Raw genomic sequence first — 22,677 nt, 5'->3', positions numbered from 1 at the left:
CTAGCAGCATCAACCTGCGTCAGGAGAGAGAGAGAGAGAGAGAGAGAGAGAGCAAGAGAAAGAGAGAGAGAGATGGAGGGAGAGAGAGAGAGAGAGAGAGAGAGAGAGAGAAAGAGGAGGTAGAGATTGTGAGATAGAGAGGGGAGCAGATAGAGGGTGGGGGGCAGAGCATGAGAGAGAGAAAGAGTGATAGAGGGAGGGAGAGGGAGGGTGTGAGAGCTAGAGAACATGAGAAGGGGACTGAGAAAGAGAGAGAGAGAGAGAGAGGGAGGGGGGGGGGGCAATCCAGGAGGATGATGACTCACCCAGACAAAAACTGGACTCCCCCATTCTTACACAAAGCTCCTTTTTGTGAATGAAATTCATGCAGCAGCCCACGCCCTGCAACGCACACACACACACACGCAAAAACACACACACACACACACACACACACACACACACACACACACACACACACACACACACACGCGCACGCACGCACGCACACACGCGCGACACACGCACGCTGCAAGGTGATGTCATATGGCAGAGAGACGCCCCTCCCCCACTCCGTCTCCTCTATCAGAAAAAGGCAACATATCTCTCTCCCACTCTCTCTCTCTCTCTCCATCCATACTCACTCCCCTCGCTCTTTCCCTCTCTCCTCTCTTCCTCCAGTCATCCCTCCTTCCCTCCCACCTCCCCACACACACACCTCTAATCCAATCAGAGGAGAGAGAGTCAGTGTGGGCTGAGTGACGCCAAGCATCCACCTCTCTCCCTCTTCTCCTCCATCAGCATCTCTTATCTCCTTCACTCCACCATCCAGCGGGAAAACCATATTGAGAGAAAGAGGGAGAGAGAGATTGAGAGAGAGAGGCGTGCAGCAAATCAACGGATGTTAAACCTCCTTATCTCTCCTCTCCACTGCATTTCAGTTGCAGACTGAGGATCCTATCTATCTCCTCCCAACATGAGGATGGCAGCCGGCTGATTCAGCAGCCGACCTGACGGGAACAGTGGAAGAGAGAGGAGGGGGAAAAAAAGAGGAACCAGAGGTTTTACGACTCATAGGAGGATGCTGTCCCCCACTGACCTGCATTGGAGCCGCTCCGTCTAATATCTGGAATACAACCAACTGACCCCGCAGAGCGTGAGAGAGAGACCTCGTGTCTCGTTCATTTGAACAGCTTGAGGAGGACATGAACTGGACATGAACTGAGAGGACAATTGTATGGATTCCTAAAGGTTCGTTAGGCAAGAAGCGATTGTCTATTGATCCAGACAATCTTTGCTGAGTGAAAACTGTACCACTGCCCCTCTGTGAGGGTCGTGAGACAGAGGCTGCGACCATCATCACCACCACACCTCCTTCTCCTGTCAGTCATTCGTAGGGATGCTGTCCCGACTGACCTGCAGTGGAGCGGCTCCGGCTACTATCTGGAATACGACCGACTGATCCAAGAAAGACCCCCACAGAGCGTGAGAGAGACCTCGTGTCACATTCATTGTATCGGATTGGGCTATTGTGGGCATGAACTGACCGAGACGATAATTGTTGGATTCCTAAAAAGACTCGTTAGGGCAGATATTGACCAATTGATCCAGACTCTTTTCTGAGTGAAAACTGGTAGCACTGCCCCTCTGCGAGGGTCGTGAGACAGAGGCTGCGATCATCATCATCATCGTCGTCACCACCACCACCACCACCAGTGGCACCACTGCCTCCTCCTCAGTCAGTCATGTTCTGCTTCTGCCTGCAGAGCTCTCTGCTGAAACTCCAGGCCATGGAGGTGGAGGGGGGGCCGTCGCTGGGTCCCTCCCCGGAGGAGAGCACCCCTCCTCTGCATGGTGGCAAGGAGCAGAGGAGCCCCTGTGGTCTGGGGGGAGTCCACGGGGCAAAGGAAGGGCCCCCCACGGTGGCTCTGTGCCACGGCTATCCTGCGGATGAAAACAGCCCCCCAGGTACGACTGCATGGCAGAACCCAGTCTCTCTTTCTCACAAACATGCTCTCTCTCTCTCTCTCTCTCTCTCTCTCTCTCTCTCTCTCTCTCTCTCTCTCCGCTATGACTCACATCTAGGTGTAGATGCGTCGTTTAAATACTCACCCACCAGGAAACGCTTACACACACACATTAGAATGTAGAACATTCCTTTTACGTCACCACATAACATGGCATAACATTAGAACAATTATAACCTTAACCCTAACATAGCCTAATATTTGATCAGAATTTTATGACAATGTTAAATTATAAACTTTATAACATAACGTTGTACAATAATTTAAAATTCTTAGAACATGCATCACATAACATTAACTTTAAACCATACCTTAACATACATCACATCACATAACATTAACATTAAAACATACCTTTAGAATACATTATACAACTGACACTGAAACATCATAACATTATGGTGAGATAATAACATAGCAAAACAAAGCATAATGTTATAATATTATGTTGCTCTAATGTTATGCTATGGTTGAACTCTATGTTATAGTTATGTTCTAATGTAATGTTATATAGTTGTTATTTTATGCTATACAGTAGGTGTAGGTATTTGTGAGTGAAATTCTAATACTATTGTATGGTATAATATGGTATAATGTTATGATACAGTATAAAGATGTCATGTTCTAACAACATTAGAACTTAACACAATATCACGTTATCCTGGTTGGTTGTCCTGCTGTGGCTAATTTTCCCAACAGCCCAAATAGATGCTTTATTGTAAGAACATTATACCTTGGCCTCACATTTTTACATTTCAAAAATGGCTAAAATAGCAGATCTAGTGGTTAAGTATAGGGGAGGGATTAAGTGGTTACGAGCCTGGACCTCTGCCTTTTTCTTTCCTTCCTCGTCTCTAATTATTATGCACTAGTTTGAGATTGTACATGATCTAAAATAAAATGAGAAAAAGAAAACACAGAGGTGATCATGAAAACTTCTCTGGCCATGGCCCGTGACGCAACTGTGACGCAAGTCGAGTCCTGCTGATGGTCTGGGGTGGTTGTACCGATATGAACTCACCTCTTTGTGTGAGCTGGGTTTTGGGACTATAGACTAGAAAGGCGTGATCAGTAGAGCGCAAATCTCATGTCCTAATAATAATAGCGATGTATACCGTGAAATATCTACAGCCATGAAAGAGTAGCACATAATTACCAGTTGCACATCATCTCTACTGTCTTCCTCCCTCTCTCTCTCTCATACACATTCACTGTCCACCTCTCTCCATCGCTTTCTGTGTCTGGGGCATGTGATGATGGCAATGCTTTGGGGTTGGGGAGGGGGAGACCGTTGCTAGTTCCACAAGGGAAATTCACTTTCAGCTTCACTCAGAGGTGGGGGGGTGTTATTACCAGATGGCCTCTCTAACCACTCAGCTACGGCCGCCCTCTTGGAAATGAAAAGGAACAGACAGTCCTTTGTGAGAGGAAGTGATTTTGATTAGATTTTACTTTATTGTCCCCTTGGGGAAATTTGTCCTCTGCACTTAACCCATCCTAAGGAGCAGTCAACAGCCACTGTGCAGTGCTCGGGGACAGTACAGTAGGACACTGGCAGGAGCACCTACACTACAGTATAGCATGCATGTCTTTTGTAAGATCAGTAATGTCATTAACATTATGGCTACATAAGTTGACTGTCGTGAAACTGAAAAGTCATGTTTGATAAGAAGTACACAGCTATACTGTATCTGAAAGGTGGCAGACCATATGCCATCATATAGGTTCTGGAAAAGACACCTGTGTGTGATAATCTACATGAGGTGGAGAGAGGGGAAAGATACAGATTAGTCTCTCAACCCACACACGCACACACACACACACACACACACACACACACACACACACACACACACACACACACACACACACACACACACACACACACACACACACACACACACACACACACTTAACGATAAATTCATGCTCGTCTGGCAACTACATGTTTGTGATTTCAAGATGGTGTTGTGTTAAGCCGTATTAGTTTTGGTGCAAGCCTTGCGAGCAATGGCATTCTAAACTGTGTCAATGGGGCTAAAGGATAAATGACTTAATACAGTTTGGACTAAGTTGAACGTACACGGATAAGATGTATTTCTGTAAAAAAAAAAAAAAATCAATCATTTTATTAAAATTGATATTTTTCTATAATTGATAAAACGGATCAGTTTCACCCCAGAGGATCTGTCGCTTGCCTATATCTCTGATCTCCTCCTACTTCTGTTTTTCCTACCTGGTCCTGGACAGTGTTCTTGTCCTGTGCTTCCCCCTAACCCTGTCCACCTGATGTCCTCAAAATCTCTAGTCAGTGTAATCAGTCCCACCTGTGTAAATTGTCCATCGTGTTCACCTGTGCTAGCTGCTAGTGTGTGATTATAAGCTCTGTCCTCTGTCAGATGTCTGTTAAGGCTAGTGCTTTATTATGTTTGTATGTTAAGTTTTATGTTTGTTCTGCTCCTGAGAAGCCTGCCTATTTTTTTTGGCTTTGAGAAAGTTATTCTGCATTTTGTTGCTTGAGTTGTCTTCTTGAAGCCTTTTTGATAGCTCTACCAGCTCTTTCCTTTGATTTTCAAGGTTTCGTTGAATTAACTGAAACCAGACAGAAAAGTGATTCATGCTTTTCATGCCATGTGTAAAGCACATTGAATTGCCTTTTCTGTGTGAAACATGCCATTTTTGGAGCACACGCACACATACTGCAAGGCTAGCCAAATCCGCCATTGTCTTGGAGATGCAAACAACACAGGTTAGGTATCAGTGCTGCGTTAGTGAGATGGATCATATACAGTAGGCCTACAGTAGATATTTATTTCTGTCCTAGTGCCAAAAAAACTATGCTTATGTAGAGTAGGGACCTGCAACAACCATCTTATGAAAAATGGTAGATATTTGTTTTTCAAGCTCCCAAGGCTTGAAAAGAAGCCAAACCCCTGCAAGAAGCACCTTTGTTTGCACTTCCAACACTCGCATGACGTTGATTCCCTTCCTCTATTCGCATACACTAGGGCAGCATTACGACACTCTAGCTCAGACATAGCCAAAGACATTTTATATGGCTTGCGGCTTCCTTTCTAAAATGTATTATTCATGGCCTGCCTGTATAGTCATGTGAAATTCATACATACAAGTTTCTGAGTGTTTTGAAATTAACCTGGGCAGATAGGCTATTTCTCAGTAGAATTTGTAATGATTCCTTACTACTTGTTCCTTGTGTTGTTTCATTCGTAATATGTGAAAGAAAGCCTATTTCACACCTGGTTACATTTGGTTACACCGCCATTTGAACCAAAGACTTTTTATTGGACTGTAAATGGAATAGCAATGCAGTGCATGCGTGTGAAAATGAGTGACTTACTTTCTGCGACATTGCCAACAAAAGAGCATTGATATTGCACTGTAGTTTAATGACATGACATGCATTTGTATGTTGACTTTGTTATGATCCAAAGTTATTATACAGTATGACAGCAGATGCAGTCAGCCCTGATGGATTTTAATATTTTCAAATATGGCCCCCTTTGAAAGCATTTTGGACACCCCTGCTCTAGCTAAAAGAATAGAAATAAGCATGCCTTATTTACTGTTTTGCTTTTCGTCTCCAGTTGACAGATTTGAGCAGAGAATGCTTAGGACCAATGCATATTCTTAATTAATGTTTCTCTCCATGTTTTGGTCTCTCCACAGAGCTCTTTAACAGACCACCACAGTCGCCCAAAACCCTGTCACCCAAAACCATGTCACCCAAGACCCTGTCACCCAAGAACCACCAGCCCCTGGCCCCGCTCCAGCCGACCCAGAGCTGTCACCCCCTGGTGGCTGACGGAGATTACCCACAGAGCCCACACCCCTACGCCCCTCTGTGGGGAAGCCCTGGAGGACCCAGTGACGGAGAAGGAGGTGGTGGGGGTCTCGTCCATCTGTTGGCGGGGGGTCACAGCCCTCTGCCCTCCCCTCGCTGCTCTGCCCTCAGCCTGAGGTTCAATTCTGACCCTGACCTCGCGCCGTCCCCACCCTGCAACCAGACCTACATGCTGTAGGTCTTCCTGTCTGTCTGTCTGTGTCTACCTGTCTTTCTGACTACCTACTACCTGTCTGTCTGTCTATCTTTATGTCTGTCTACCCGTCTGCCTACCAGTCGTTCTGTCTGCCTACTAGTCGTTCTGTCTGTCTGTCTGTCTGTCTGTCTGTCTGTCTGTCTGTCTGTCTGTCTGTCTATCTCTATTTTTCTGTCTATCTTGCTGTCTGTCTGACTGTCAACAGCACTGCAATCAGAGAGAGGAGAGAGATAGATAGATAGATAGATAGATAGATAGATAGATAGATAGATAGATAGATAGATAGATAGACAGAGAGATAGATAGATAGATAGATAGATAGATAGATAGATAGATAGATAGATAGATAGATAGATAAAATATATAAAATGTCACTCTTACTATCTATCTATCTATCTATCTATCTATCTATCTACAGTATATGTTTATGGTTATGTCTTAGACAGAGTGATGTGGTCCACCGGCCGGCCCTCCCATAAGCCAATTTTAATAGAGGATTATCTGTGTGTGTGTGTGTGTGTGTGTGTGTGTGTGTGTGTGTGTGTGTGTGTGTGTGTGTGCGCGCGCATGCGTGTGTGTGTGTGTAGCTCCAGGGGTCTTGACAGGGCAGAGGGGTCAGAGGTCACGGCCCCTCCCTCCATCCCTCTCCTCACCCGACACATCCAGGCCCTGAAGAGGAAAGTCAGGAAGTTTGAGGAGCACTTTGAACAGGAGATGAACTACAAGGTAATAATAACTGGTTATTAATGTATTTTTAATACATTAATAACAAGTGATTACATGCAAACACATATGTCGTAATAGTTATATATAAATAGAATAAAATGTTGATGTTGTAGAAGTTAGCCACAAGCTCACAACATGTCGCAATGCGGTGCGTTGTGAACTTGTAGATCGGCTATTTTCAGCAATGACATTTAGTGAATAGGGAAAAAAAGGAGCTGACTAAGTATAGAGCCCTGGGGATCAACTCATGTCTGGAAATACCACTGTCTCCCTCTCAGCTTTCTTGCTGTCTGTCTCTCCTACACTGTTTCCCTCTCAGCTTTCCTACTGTCTGTCTCTCCTACACTGTCTCCATCTCAGCTTTCCTACTGTCTGTTAGCCTCGCGTGGCCAGACAATTTCACACGTCACACTACGTGGATTTTGCAAAGGCAGATCCGTCTGGAACCAGGCTAACTGTCTGTCTCTCCTGCAATGTTTCTCTTTCTGCTTTTTACTGTCTGTCTCTCTTACGCTGTCTCCCTCTCAGCTGTCTTACTTTCCTGTGTCTCAAAAGAAAGGGGATTAAGGACAGAGAACTGTCACTGCCAACTATCATTTTTTTGTAATGTACAATAGTAATAGAATCTAGGCAGGGACTGTGTCCTGGGGGACCATGTCTTCATTAAAACCAGACAACAGAGACTAGAAATGGGAGTGAACACCACTCTAGTATGCACACTGTTACTGCAAAAGTAAAATGTAAAGACATGCTGTCAGGTTCTCCAGTCCCACATTTACACAGTCCCTCATACTGGCATGTGTCAACTTACAATATTATCTTTCTCAGCCTCCAGAGGAATTCTTGAATGTGCTGGTGTCTCCCCCTTGTGGTCATAAAACAGACCTGCCGTATATTATAATGGTCACTGGGGGGTTTTCAATGAATGAATAGTGGCAGGTCCTGTATTTGTAAAACATAGCATGATCATCACCTGTTGAAGAACCAAATATACTGTATATCTCTGCTGTCGGGCAGAAACCAGCTTTGTCCAATATATTAACTTTTCAGTAAATAAAAAACATGTTTTTAGAACAACACAATACTGGCTTATCAAAGTTGGTATGGTGACTTTATACTTTGTCAGATACTTGAATGTGTCCTTATATTATCATCACTTTACCCAAATACAGCCCAGGTGGAGTTAGGAGGTTTTTGACCATTAATGTGGAGATTCCGTCTGACTTCGTCATTCTAATCAATGATGGACAAAACAACTATCTCCAAAGTTAGAGGTGGTTTGAGCGACAGTTTTGAGGATCCAATGGAGTTAGGAGGTTTAGCCAGAAGCGTGTTTTAATACTTTTCCACACGCAGACTTAAAGGGTGTTCAATAGAATAGTTTAAAAATGTAGATTCTGCGGTTTCTGACCCTCACTCCTTTCTCTTTCAGCCGTCCTACAATGACAAGAGTGCCAACCCAGAGATAGTTAGAGTCATGACTGAACTGGCCAAGGCTCGCAAACAGCTCAAAGGTAAAACATTTTTAATATTACAGTATATATATACCTGTTCAGTTCATTACACTAAAATAGCCTACGTTTGAAATAAAAAGTAACACATAGGCTACTCTTTCGGATGGATGGATGGATGGATGGACAGATAGACTAAAAGAAAAGCAAATGTTAGTTTCTCCAGTCATTTTCCAGCTGATCATGAATGGCCCTGCTCTCCCTTTTCCCAGAGCTGAAACTGAGACAGTCCATATTTGAGTTGAAGGACCAGGAGGCAGGTGATGACACAGGACAGCAACACACTGACGTCTGCAGGTAACAACAGCATGGCTGCCAACTTCTCAGAAAACACCGGAGAGAGATTTGGTGGCATGTGTGCTGTAATATTTGTTGATACACCCATTCGGTGTCACCACTGCACACCAAAGAAATGTATTTGTATTCATTGTTGAACTTTAAGTAATGAAAAAATATTATTCACGTCCATTACCTCAGTTTATGAACTTCTAATCCATACCCCCAACCGGGTATTACAGCTGGTATAATTTATAGGTGGGTTATAATGAAATTAAATCAAGTCATTTTAATAATATTAATTATTGTAATAATACAAATCGTGACTAAAGTAGTAGTGGAGTAAAATGTTTGTCTCTGAGATGTAGTGGAAGTGGAGTAGAAGTAAAAGGACTGAAAATTGGAAATACTCCAGTAAAGTATCTCAAAATGGTACTTAAGTACAGTACTTGAGTAAATGTACTTAACACCACTGCTCATTTTAACCACTGGCACTGGCCTACTCAGACCCCAACTCGTTGCATTTATTTGTGTTGACCACCAGAGAGTGCCAGAGCTCTGTCATCGTTAAATATTTTTGAAACGCGTCATGATGAATATGTTTGTCATTCAATCGATTCACGGATATTATTCAATAATGATACATGGTGTAATTACGTATTTACCATTTAGTTGAGTGCATAGCACTTACAGTGTATTTTCATCCCTGTAAAGATACTGTAAAAATATTTTTTATTTCACCGCTCTTTCCCATTTCTCATTGGAGCATGGCGAAATGCGTCATCAGTTTGAAACAACTTGTTCCAGGAAGTAATCAGTGTTGCCATGTCCGCTTACTATAAGCGACTTAAAATATTAAACGTAAATATTAATGGTTGCGGTTTTTTGGGCTTGTTTGTAAAGTGTTAGTTGCTTGTTAGTTACATTATTTTAACCAGTGCTTCTCAAATATTTTCATGTCATGGACCCCAAAATTATTCTGTATTTGTCTATATAACCCCCATCTGAAAATGGTTTGTGCCCGCCAGGGAGTCCCGTACCAGATTTGTGTTGTTAGAAATCATTTCAAAAAAATATTCCAAATATTCCAAATTTAATTTCAAGACTTTTTGAAAGTAGCCGATCTAAAAGCTCACAGCTAATTTCAATGTATGGCATAGTACCCTAGTTGCAAGTTGCTTCTATTGGGTTTGTTTTCCTAGACCTGGTTGCTTATTTATCTCTCTATATCTGGCAACACTGGAAGTAATGGAGGACGTTGAATCACAGCTGAGTTACATTTGTAGTTTATCGTTGCATTGATACCTGGTTAAGACACACGTTTCACACTTCATTACAGAGGGGTTTGATGTGGCGTTATTTGTGTTTGTATTCATATTTTGTGTCAAACAAAGCGTGACGGAGTGTGGTATGTTCTAGAATCAATTGGCTCTCTCGAGTGGCGGTGCGGCATCGCTTCTCGGCCTTTTGGCTAAGATCAAGTGTAGTATCTGTTCTTATCAGTTTAATATCTGATACGTCCCCTACCCGGGGACCATATATTAAATTGATTTTTGGAACTGGGAGATGGAATAGGGGCTTGCTCCGTCCACTCCACGCATCGACCTGGTATTGCAGTACCTCCAGGAACGGTGCACCCCCCCTCTCTATGTGAAAAAAAAGCCATGGAATACTAGTTTAACTACGCCTCAGCAATGCTTCTCGCTGTTAGGTAGATTTTAATAGCTTATGTAGTGTAGAATCCAGCGCCGTAGAATGCGTACTAGTGCCATATTGCCTCATCTCGTTTTCAATATTTTAATGAGTGAACAATGGGATTTACCCATTTTGTCCACATGAGGGCGACCAAGACCTTTGAATATAGTGCTGATATACACTGATCACACTATACAATGTGTTGTATACACACAATACAACAAAAAACAGCCAGTTAGTTAGTTAGTTTTGGGCACAACACTAGTCTGGTCCTCCTCTAGCAGAGCGCCAGCTATTGTGTATTGATGTATATGAGTGTTTTCTTTAATGATGTAGACTACTTTAAACATTATTGAGGTAATTGGCTCTATGAGTATGTACAGCAGCCATATTGGAAAAAAATCGGGCCTCTTCCATACTTCCTTCACAGGTGTTAACTTACCAATGATACTAATGAAGGCTCTAGTCTAGTCTGTTCCATTCTGGTCTAACAGAGTCAGGGTGCTGATATTGTGCATGGTGGCTCACTGGAAACACTGCTACGCCAGTGGGTCTCAAAGTGTGGTCCAGGTACCCTCATGATTCATTGAGGGGGTTCCAAATGGACCCTTACGGGTTCCATTTGTACACTCTCAGAGTTATGGGGTTCCACTGTGCTACACTAAATGGAACAGAGACTTAATTCGTATAATTGGTAAAAACCTGTGAAGGAAGTAGTAAGGAAGAGGCCCAATTTCTTTCCAATATGGCTGCTGACTGTGCGTAGAGGCTATTGAACACGTTACCATGAACACACAACCATGTCACTGGAGAGCAGCACATTACATAAGATATTTAAGCAGCAAAACTAAACATATATACATGAATTGATTGATATGAGCTATGTTGATCAGCAACGTCTGGGGTTATAAATGAAATGGAACTGCTGCTTGAAAATGTACTAATTAGACGTACAAAAGTATTGGCATCAAAATGTAAAGTACCTAAAGTAGAAAGTTCACAGTATGTCCCATTTGACAAGTTTTCAAATATATTTTTGTATACAAATCTTTTCAAAATAGCAGATCTACAAGCTCAAATGAGCTTAGATCGGCTATTTTCAAACGGCAGGAATGTGGTTTAAGTCGTTAATGTATGTTTTTAATAATAATCTAAATCTACAAAGTGTCTAGTAGTAACTAAAGTTTTCAAATAATTGTAGTGGAGTAAAAGTATAATATTTGCCTCTGAGATGTAGTGGAGTAGAAGTAAAAGTACTAAAAATTGGAAATACTCCAGCAAAGTCGGCAGTACTTGAGTAAATGTACTTTACACCACTGCTAGAACGTTAGGACAGCCACCTTCCGAAGAAAGAATAATTTAATTCACTGTGTCGCTCAAAAGTAAACCCGGCAGAAGTGGATGGATGTGTTTCAATGCATGAGTTGACTTTTCCCTTTGGGATAATTTGACAATTGACAACACAGGAAATAGAGGGGCGTCATTTGTGTGTGTCTCATGCTGATTGTGTGAGAGTTGGCAGCTCTGGTTTTATTCATAAAGAAAATGAATGAATGAATGGAATGGAATCATGTTGAAACTATACTGACACACTGAAACTCCTCCTGCAGGTACGATGCTAGTCAGCAGGGGGCACCTGAGCTACAGCAACATAGTCCCACTCTGGAGGAAACGGTGGAGTCACTGTTCAAAAGACTGAGAGAGAAGAGACAGGCTCTGGGCATGCCTGAGAATGTGAAGGTAGGCGCACGTGCGTGCGTGCGTGCGTGCGTGCGTGCGTGCGTGCGTGCGTGCGTGCCGATCGATCTATCCATAGATTTATCCATTGCCTTTCTATCTGTAAATCTATCTAAATTATCTGTCTGTTCACCTGTCTGTGTAGGAGATGACCCAGGCTCAGATGGTGGTGGAGAAGATGATCCTTCAGAAGTGTCTGCTGTACTTTGAGAGTGTGCACGGCCGAGCAGTAAGCTCATACACACAAGCATCTACACACTCTCTCTGTGTGTGTCTCTCTCTCTCTCTCTCTGGGGGCCCCAAGCCAGAGCCTTTGCGTGAATTTTGACTGTTATTAACTTTGCATTTTTCTTGTCAAAGGGATTAGACATTCATGTCAATAACAGAGCCCTAAAGTCCTACTGAAATCTGAAGTAATAGCTTAAACATTCACTTTGCAGATATTGCAAGAAATAAACCATCATGATACCTTTTACATTCACCCCGCCAGTTTATCAGTTTATCAGGACTTTCGAGGGGGGGGGGGGGGGGGGGGCAAGTGCAATACAGCCTTGGAATGTCAATGCATGTGCGCTGTAGATCCTCTCGAAAGTAGTTATGGCGCTGTTGACCACAGTGTCAACCTGGTGGGGGGGGGTCAACTTGGGGGGGTTGTACAAGTCTGTGCCCAGGGGCCCATTGACTCATAATCTGCCTTTGCTCTCTGGGATTACGTGTGCTGTTTTACATACTAGTTTAGATCCTTTTTGTTTTTTGCCCTGATGTGTTTTGTTTTAATAGAAAAGCTCTCTCTCTGTCTCTCTCTCTCTCTCTCTCTCAGGGTTCTAAGCAGCCTGACAGCCTGGTGAAGTCTCTGTATGACAGATACCAGATGATCAAACGTCTGCTGTGTGCCAGCCCTACTTTTACTATCATAGTAAGACACACACACACACACACACACACACACACACACACACACACACACACACACACACACACACACACACACACACACACACACACACACACACACACACACACACACACACACAGATGATAATCCTTAATATTTAAATTTATCTTCTTGTTCTAACATCGCAGGAGGAAGAGGAGGGCTCTGATGAAGATTATGCTGTCAGTTATGAACCTGTCCCGCCCCCTCAGAGAGTGACGCGGCCAGCAGCCAATGGGGAGGACAGCGACCACGACAGTGATCCCGCCTTTGTGTCCCCAATAGACGAAGTGAAGGCTGTCCGTCAACAACAAGCGTTCAACATGGCCAATCTGCATGAAGCATCAAGGTAGGATGTCTGACTGTCTGTCTGTCTGTCTGTCTGTCCCGTTGAGTACCCATTATCCTAGTACTTGGAGACCAGTCTATGACAACAGTATATATCAATATGGGCAGAAAAAAGGGACATAGACAGACAGATGTAGAGATCTCCATATATGGGCATAAAGGGGACAAAGACAGACAGGCACACAGACAGACAGATAGATACTGTACAGAGATCTGTGGATTTCTCTGTTCCGAACAAGCGCTGATCATTTCTTCTTCTATTTTCAACAAACATTACAGTATTGTACAATGTGTCCTTCAGGTCTGAACTCCTGCAGTGTCTGAGGGAGACGCGCTCGGAGAAGAAGAGAAGCCGCAAAGTTCTGAGGGAGTTTGAGGAGGAGTTTCAGCGTCAGACAGGAAGGTGAGAGACGCACTGCTTCCCAGGGCCAGTTAGTGACCACAAACTCCACACTGCATAATATTAATGTATAACGTTAAATGTGTCTCTCATGTTTGTCCACAGAATCTGTCAGAAAGAAGACCGTTCTCCCATGGCGGCAGAATACCAGGAATACAAGCATCTCAAGGCGAAACTTCGACTCCTGGAAGTCCTCCTCACCAAACAGGAAGTGACAAAATCCCCACCACACAGGAAGTGATGAGAAATAGACTCATCGCCCCCCATTCTTGCTCCTAAATTGTAAGCTTATATTTTACAGAGAGGAGTAAGAAAGTGTACATAAACCTTGTGCCCTAAAGTGTAAAATGTACACTCTACCAGACGAGGGCTAATTTAAACGTTTAAAGACTTCTGTGGTGTTTTTTTTTTAGTTCCACTGTCACATTCTTGTGAATCGTTGGAATCGACACACTCCCAGGTTGTAATATTTTGATGCGGCAGTTAAAAAAAAACATGAGTCAGAGGAGCTTGTCGCGTCAAACATCTGATGCTTGGTCAGATGTTGTCCAACGCGTCACCGTAGTACCTGTGTGTGAGTATGCGTAGTTTGAATTTCAACAAATCGCCTTTGTTTTGGCTCCATTTTTTGTTTTTTTGGAGAACAAAAAAAAAATCTGTCGAGTTCAACTAAAAAATGAAACCCTGAATCTATACAGCAGCATGTGATGAAGTATTGTCATTGTTCAGAACCCACCGACCATTTTCACACATTCCTAGAACTCCAAGTATATACTTGACAATGTCGTTCACATTGAGCACAAACGTATACAGTACACTTGTATACTTGACAGAGAGAAACAAAAGAAATGATCATTCCACCTTGACCTAAGACCAAAACCAATTAGAATGTGAAAATACATTCCCTTTCCTGGATCAAGATGAAGAATGCATTACTTGAAAGTGTGCATTTGTATAGTAAAAAAACAAAAACAAACTGCATTCAGAATCAGAAAATGATTTGTTGGCCACATAGGGACTAGGAGGTCTCAGCGCTCCTAATGCATGTAAACATTGATTCTCCCTTCAAGTCATAGACATAATATACATACAGTATGATACATACAGATGCTGCATTGGCCACTGGATTGTACGTCAACGTTGCTGCCATATTGGCAGGGGAAACTTGCCATAACACTCCTGCAAGAAATATGCTTGAGTTGTGTATATTCTAGTGTTGCTATCCATGTAAGATAAGGTGTTTTGGCATGAAAGCCCACGTTCTTAATTTAACCATAAAGCTCTGACATTTGAAACAAACCATAATGAGTATTCAGCGAGTTATGATGGTTTTAATATAGTGGAAAGACCTCCTGTCTCAATAGACATGTATGAGGGATATATACTGTACGTGTACAGTATTATGAAGCATGGCTTGCCCCCTGCCAATATGGCAGCCGCGTTGATGCATCGCTCCAGTGAACAGCCGTTGCCAATGTTGAATCTACATCTATCTACTACAGTATGATGCCAGGTGTGACTGCTTAAATCAGCCATCACACATAGTTAAAGGCATAGTATGTAACTTTAACTTTGCCTTGTGTTTACAAAACAATAAACAAACACATTGCCCTCTCGCTGTATTGTGGTGTCTTCACAGTTGTTTTGATAGACAAGGATGTTTTGTGTGCAACCAAAACAAAAACTGAAAAAACACAGGGCAAAGTTACGTACTATGACTTTAAGACTCTTCCTCTGACGTATAGTTTACTACTGTAACCCTTCTACTATAGGTTTAAATTCTCTTTTTTTTATTCAGTGCTGTTTGGAACAACATTTTAGATGTCAACACTTGTACATTTTCCAGCATGCAGAATAGTGAAGTTGTGGACCAAAACAAAAAAAGAAAACGTTTTATACCCTATTAGGTGTGTGTGCCGATCTGACAATGAAATGCACTTTATCTCAATCACTGTGTTCAGGGGAAAGCACAAACTCTTTATAAACGACTTCCTTCTAAAAGGCAGCGGATGGCTTTGGGAGAATGTACTACAATGTAGTACATTCAAGTAAAGTGGGATATAACAACCCCATGTGTCTAGTTCAGAGGGTCTGGTTTCTACTCCTCCTGATGGGGTCCGGAGATTTGGTCTCAACACCTGAAGGGGTTCAGAGGGTCTAGTCTCTTCTCCTTTTTTTATTTTTTTTTTAGAGTAGGCAAAAAAAAGATTTACCCCTCTTTTCTCCAAGTTTAGTTGTTATGCCATAATAATAATTCCTCCCCACACATGTCTGTGTTGCCACAGACATGTGGCAACACCCTACTGGTTGACTTACCAGTGAGGAGCCCCCACCATGAGGATGTTCAAAATGCGCCACCCCAGCCCGTAGGAGTACATACAGCGACAAAGATCACCCTCCTCACCTTCCTTCCCCCGAACACAGGCCAATTGTGTTCGTATAGACGCTTGGCCAAACGGGATGCGCCTATGGTGGAATCGAACCCCTAGGCTCTGTGGTGACGGACACTGAACATGTACTTTACCCCTGTGCCACCCGAGCGCCCAGGTCTATGCTCCTTCTAAAGGTGCTGTATGGTATCTAATTCTTCTAAAGGCTCGGAGGTTTTACTCCTTCTAAAGGCCTTCAGAGGTTCTGGTCTCTACTCCTTCTAAAGCGGTTCAGACTACTTCTGAGGGTCTGGTCTCTACTCCTTCTAAAGCGGTTCAGACTACTTCCAAGGGTCTGGTCTCTACTCCTTAAGGGCAGTGTTGTGTTCTAGTTTTTTTCGAAAGGTATACGCTACGATACGATGCGCGTGGTCGTGGGTATGCGCTCTCGCGTTTTCAATGGATGAAACAGTTTTTGAAGGTATACGGTGGCGACGGGAAAAAATCCCAAGGTATACGCCGTACACAGCATCTGACGGTAGAACACACCACTGCTTAAGGGGTTCTGAGGGTCTAGACTCTACTCCTGAAGGGGTTCGGAGGGTCTGAACTCTACCCCTAAAGGGGTTCGGAGGGTCTGAACTCTACTCCCGAATAGACATTGTCAGAACAAAGATAGTCTGAACTCTGCCGGTGTTTCCTTTTTACAAAAGATTGAATAAATGCACATGGATAAAGCTAGCCTGGTTCCAGCCCATAGACCCCGCCCACTCTCTGAGTGAGCTCCTCTTGGTCTGGCATTATAATGTCAGCCTATGGCTTTTCGCGATCGAAGAGATACCTGACAAATCAGAGTCGGAGGTGGGAGTGGTCTAACGACAAGCCAATCAGTGAATATCTGCTAAAACAAGCTGTACGATGACGTCAGATGTAGGCGGAATCGTGAATCTCTTGTGATTGGTTTAGGGAAATTCGAATCCCCTCCCTCTGGTAATCGCGGACACTGCAGCCAAGCTCCACGCAGCTTCTGTCTGATAATCAGGCTAGGATAAAGCAGGAGTTTGAACGAACTAAGATCAACAGGCCTTGTTCAGAACCAACCATCCCAACCATAGCATTCCAGGCCGGTTGTTTTAGTGCAATATAATATAATATAATATAATATAATATATTTAAAAGGAGCTGTTTCCTAAAATGATTCTATTTGGGACAGAGATGCAATGTACCAATTGTTAGATTAGCTGTTATGATACATTTTATTACAGGGGGAAAGAAGAAACATTGAGCATTTATGGACAAAAAGAGAAATTATATTTACTCATCTATAAGGTATACTACATGGCACTTTACGTTGAAAAAGGAAAAGATTTTTTTGTCATATGGTGATTTGTTGTGCAAATGCAACTTTATTTTGAGTTAGTTAGATGTAAACTGTGGAAAATGATGAAGATGTAGGCATATTGTACATCTTTGTGTTTATTTTTGCAAAACAGGCAGTATGTAGATCATATGTTAGTGAAAAAGTAGTCTGGGAGGCATTGCCTCGGAGTTTGGACAGCGGGGGCGCGGCCACTGCGTTGTGATTCAAATCAACAGCCAATGAAGAAAAGGGGGCGGGATCCAAATGCAGTGGGTCTTGCATCTAAATAGGATCGATGGGAAGCAATTTCCCCTTGAGAAATTTCGGCCGCCATTGTTGTGTACTGCTGTTTGCCTCTCGTCGGACTTTTTACACGAGTTGCACAGCTCTCAGACCGGTAAGAGGCGTGTCCGCTCAGATTCAGAGCGTAAATTACATCCCGCCCACAAATCCCAGGGCTCTGGCCCAGAAGTTCCTCGCCGAGCCGGCGAAAACTTCTGGGAACTCAGATTAGTGAAAAAGAAACCATCAAATGTTTTTTTTTATTTTTTTATTTTTACACTCAAAGGTTACAAGTAAAGTTCTACTCTTGTCCTTGACACCCTCACTACCACAATGGACCCATGGGTCCATTTGGTCATATTTGTAGACTCTGAGTTTCAAATGGATAACACTGAGGACTGCTATTGTGTAGTTCATTGCATTCATCGGTTGTCCTATCAGGTCTAAATTAGAACCTGATTAGATGATGCATGAAATCCAGCACTGCTCTGGGTGTATTTTTCGATGATATCAGTTCTCAAGCATGAAGTGAATGTGCATGTTTCCACGTGTGTGTCCCAAAGGAAAGTGAGTCGTTGTGTTACAAACTGTTATGTTTTGCCTTGAAATACGTTTGGGAAACCTTGTCCAGGAAATGTCTTTGTACCCAGAGGTAAAGACTACCATGTGTGTGAATAAACAGCAAGTTACAGGGCTGTAAAAAAAATGAAGAAAAAAACAAATGCCCAATAATCTCACTCTGTAACTGAATCTAGATAATAAGACACAGTCATATGTGTACGGTATTAGAGAAGTAAAGTAAAGAATGTTCATGCACTTAGCTTGCGTCACTGCATTAGTGATGCAGGGAATGCTTTCTTGAAACAGTGAAAACAGTGAAAACATAAAACTCTAACCACCAGTTATCAGATCACTGTGGCAGTTGAGAGTAGATATAAAAAAGTCGAATTTTCCAAACAATTACTCTTCCTGGCCACCGAGCAAATACAATTTGCGTTACGGCATCAATTTAGCAAGTGTGCAGTAATGACAGGCTCATTACAAAGGATCCTGTTTTCCAAAAGATAAAAAAAAAAAATAAGGTGATCCTAACATGTTTTTTATTTTAGTTTTTGCTGCTGCTGTAAAACATGAAGCAGGCAAAGTCTTAACTTGAAAATCAATGTGAAAATGTGTAAAACATATATAATTTGATTTGTAAATACTGTGTAAATAATGTGGAGATTAATTTCAAAGGCCTTTACTGTCTTTCTTCTTGTTTATCAAACATTTAGAATTGGAGGTTCTGCTAGAATTGTTTTATTCCCCCTTTCTTTCTACACTGTGACTAATAATTTAAATGTTCTTACATGGCAGAAAAAAACATTGAAATGTTGTAACTCAAAGTATGGTTAACCATGGACCAGTGATGGTAATAACCTATTGTGGAACTCTTGTTTTCTTTCTTTCTAACATTCACCAAAGGGTAGAAAGACTTGAGGCTTCCTATTCTTGAACCTTTTTTTAATGACATACAAGCAGATTTTGTGTTCTGTCTGCTGACCAAAAAACAAAACAACATGCATTTTGAAAACAAAGCCAGTGTAACTGCTGACAAACTATTCATGAATGCAACAATCTTGGAGGCAACTAAAACGTCCTTTAAGATTATGAGTGAAATCATGCTTGTGATCCTCCACCTTGAGTTGTTGAATGTTTGGTTTCAGAGCACACCTCGTTGGGTTTGATGTCTCTAGTATTGATTTTGCCTGAGAGAATTACAGTCTTCAAATATTGCAATCTCTGACAGTGTCTTCGCATCGTGCAATTCTCTTTCCTTCTGTAATTTTGTAAACACAGAAGTTGAAAATAAATATTTTTGCTAACTACGTTTCCATGGTTTTTATTCTGTTTTAACACAAGGTAATCTTTCGGTATGCGTAAGAAAAAAAGAAACATTAAACAATCAAACAAACGAATGAAACTAAATAATGAAATCAGCTGTGAGATGTTAACTCTGACCTACAGTACAGTATCAGAAATGACACTGTTGCCGCTTAGACGGCACCATGGCAGTGGCTCAGGAGGTAGAGTGGCTGTTTGGGAAGAAGAAGGTTCCTGGTTCTATCTCCAGCTCCTCCTGTGTCCTTGAGCAAAGACACTGAACCCTTAACTGCTCCTGATGAGCAGGTCGGTGCCTTGCGTAGTTTCCACTGGTGCCGGTGTATGAATGGGTAAATGTAGAGAACTTTAGATCAAGGTGCTATAGAAATACAGATTGAGGGAAATGCAGACCATTGCTACAAACACCATGCTCAGCTGCCCACCGAATCCCTCCAGGACGCTGCCGTTTTACAATGACAATTTAGGCATTTATTAGACGCTCTTAGCGACTTACAAGTGCAAGATCGAAATAAGCAGCGTAAGCATGAACTCTAGTTAACAAGGTAAATAGCTACACAAGTAGAGTGCAGAGAGATCTCTCTGAAAATCTCAGATTTTGTGACAAAAATAGTTAAATACATTGTTCTTATAATGTTTATTGGAACTGACATCTACTAGTATGGTAGGTACGTTTTTCTTTTTCCCTCTACACACCAAATATCTTACCCGAAAATAGCTGATCTACAAGCTCACAATGCGTCTCTGCACTCTTTCCCCTCTACACCAAATCGTTTCACTGAAAATAGCTGTAGATTAGATTGTTCTTACATAGCTAAGGATATCTTTGGACACTAGGGTTAAACAAGGATAGCCCCCAGTCTGCCTGCAAGCAAGCAAGGGAACCTGCTACTGCATAAAACACCTTCAAATGTGAATGCAGAAGCATAAGAGTGGAGAATAAGACTGCAAGCGTGTGTATTTCATAACATCAAACCTGCCTTAAAAACTGCAGATTTGCATTAGTGTTGACTGAGATATTTTATACGAGTTTTAAGTTTAAATGTTTGATTTTGTTTGCCTCAAAACACATTTTTGACTGTCTACTGGCAGTCTGTCATCGCTTTAGGCCAGTAGATCAGTTAATACTGTAGTTTAAATACATTTAATTAATTGTGCCATGATGTATCATTCACTTGGTCCATTAGTAGCTTGATCTGTTGGTAATTGTAGGCTACTTGTAGCTCTCAGAAGAAACGTAGCCATCTTTCATTTTAATGTACAGTATAGCAAAAGTGATGCTACATTTGTGCGCTGTGATAACAAGCTTGGTCCACCCACAATGCATACGCCTATAACATTTCCACACTCCAAAATCTCCCTTCAAACACCTCAATAGAAAAATAGTAATACATGTACAGTCATTTTTACATTACATCTACATTAAATAAATGAAGGGACAGAACGTTTTAACAGTCTGAGTGAAGCAAGCATTTTCAATGTCACACTGCAACTGGTTCTTTTCAGTTAAGCTTATGTTTTGTTATCAGAAACTCGATAACGTGTTGTTGGGCATAGTAAGGACAATATTACACAGTCTATTAAATGTGTACAAAAACAAACAAAAACAAAAAACTTCTTTACAAGTCTTGTGACTAGCCCTTTAACAGAACCAGGGTCCATATCTTATCACCAGTCCTAAACCCACCTCTTGCTCTTTCATTTGTACCAAAAATGTCAATTTTTGCATATCTGAAGTGTTTTTTATGTTTTTCCTAAACAAAATCAGAAAACAGTTAGGTATACTCAAACTGAAATGTTCAATAATTAAAGTGGTTCAATTGAGTGAGTGAGTGAGTGAGTGAGTGAGTGAGTGAGTGAGTGTGTGTGTGTGTGTGTGTGTGTGTGTGTGTGGGTGGGCGCGCGTGCGCGCGGGCGGGCGGGCGGGTGGGTGTGTGTGTGTGTGTGTGTGTGTGTGTGTGTGTCTGTTTGAAGTCCTAGAAGCATTGCAATCACGTGGGTTTTGCAGTGAAACAGCAGAGGGTGAGTTGGCCGTGGGGATACGTTAGCCAGTTTGCAAATTAGCCACTAGCTGCTTAGTTAGCCAGCAATTGAGGTACAAAGTCAGCCAGCGCTTTAGCACCTAGTCAGCAGGTAGCCAATAAGTATACAACAGTGCACTTTGTTAGGCGTTAAACTCATCAACGAGTAGCTCAGCCGCATAGCTCGCTAGCCAAACTTGTCCTTAGCGCCCCACGCTAATGTTACATGTCTTGCAGCTGGGGTCTTTCTTGGCGTTGACTGTTGACAGGCTCATGACCTGACCGCTGATCTGCGCCACCTCTCCTAGAGCAAGGTCCACCGGTTCCGTGTAGATGACCTCAAGGATGACGTCCTGGGCGTGGCGAAAGGACAGCGGGCCGCCCGCCTCTCCCTCCACGCAGGTCAAGAAGTGGTTGTTGGCTCGGTCCAGGGCCGGCAGTCTGCCCTTACAGAAGCTGTCTCCTTTGGAGCCCTGCGGGGCCAGTACCAGGATCACGTAGTGGTACGCCGTGTACATGCAGTAGAAGTCTCCGAAATACAGGTTGGTGTTTGGGTTGAAGAGGGACTCTGCTCCGACCTGTACACAAACACAGTTAAAGTAATTATAACATCATTTCATGAGCAATCTGGGTACCCGTTCTAGGGGCACAAACTCCTTCTTTGTGTTAAACAGGAACTTCCTCCTGGGTGCTTCTGTGTTTATTCTTATTAACATTATTTAAGGCTGTAGTGCTGACAATTATTTGATGAGTAATCTTAATCGCATTAATGCTAATATCCCTCTTTTGGGCATGCCATTATAGGTGAAAATCTTTCGAATTACCACATTTTCAACCTTTTTCTAAAGGAAATATTCTAAAAGGATACCAATGTTTTTCTTTATATGAATGATGAGTACAGTGCTACATCCATCCACACACTCTCTGCATTGCGGGTTAGGGCACCATATGGCCACAAAATGCCCTGCTCAGCGGGTGCCCAGTTCTATTCCTAGCTGGCCAGACCATTTGCTGCATGTCATTCCCCTACTCTCTCCCTGCATAAAACAGTAAAGAAGTGTGTGTACCTGGAA

At 42.5% G+C, this 22,677-nt stretch overlaps 2 protein-coding genes across 2 annotated transcripts in view; one reads left to right on the top strand and one right to left on the bottom strand.

The window, feature by feature from the left end:
• Positions 1–1,724: 1,724 nt before the first annotated feature.
• On the top strand, positions 1,725–16,227 carry fam13c (family with sequence similarity 13 member C; the record flags this gene model as incomplete). Its single annotated transcript, XM_084078168.1, has 11 exons — positions 1,725–1,947; positions 5,694–6,042; positions 6,652–6,790; positions 8,223–8,304; positions 8,514–8,598; positions 11,883–12,012; positions 12,155–12,238; positions 12,830–12,925; positions 13,093–13,292; positions 13,593–13,694; positions 13,797–16,227. 11 exons carry the CDS (start codon positions 1,725–1,727, stop codon positions 13,930–13,932), a joined length of 1,626 nt encoding a protein of 541 aa, XP_083934294.1. The 3' UTR covers positions 13,933–16,227.
• A 5,580-nt stretch (positions 16,228–21,807) lies between these two features.
• LOC311060042 (phytanoyl-CoA hydroxylase-interacting protein-like) overlaps positions 21,808–22,677 on the bottom strand; it is a gene marked incomplete at both ends in the record, with an annotated part of 26,016 nt that continues 25,146 nt past the window's right edge. The window contains 2 exons of the mRNA XM_084078167.1: positions 21,808–22,182; positions 22,672–22,677. The exon at positions 22,672–22,677 is cut by the window's right edge and continues 175 nt beyond it. Coding sequence (XP_083934293.1) covers positions 21,808–22,182; positions 22,672–22,677 — 381 coding nt within the window. The remainder of the gene's footprint in view (positions 22,183–22,671) is intronic.

The sequence above is a fragment of the Gymnoscopelus microlampas genome, assembly GCF_963454915.1.
Source record: "Gymnoscopelus microlampas genome assembly, chromosome: 14".
Lineage (NCBI taxonomy): Eukaryota > Metazoa > Chordata > Actinopteri > Myctophiformes > Myctophidae > Gymnoscopelus > Gymnoscopelus microlampas.
The sequence above is the reverse complement of the archived record's forward strand: the minus strand, read 5'-3'. Positions and strand labels throughout refer to the sequence as shown.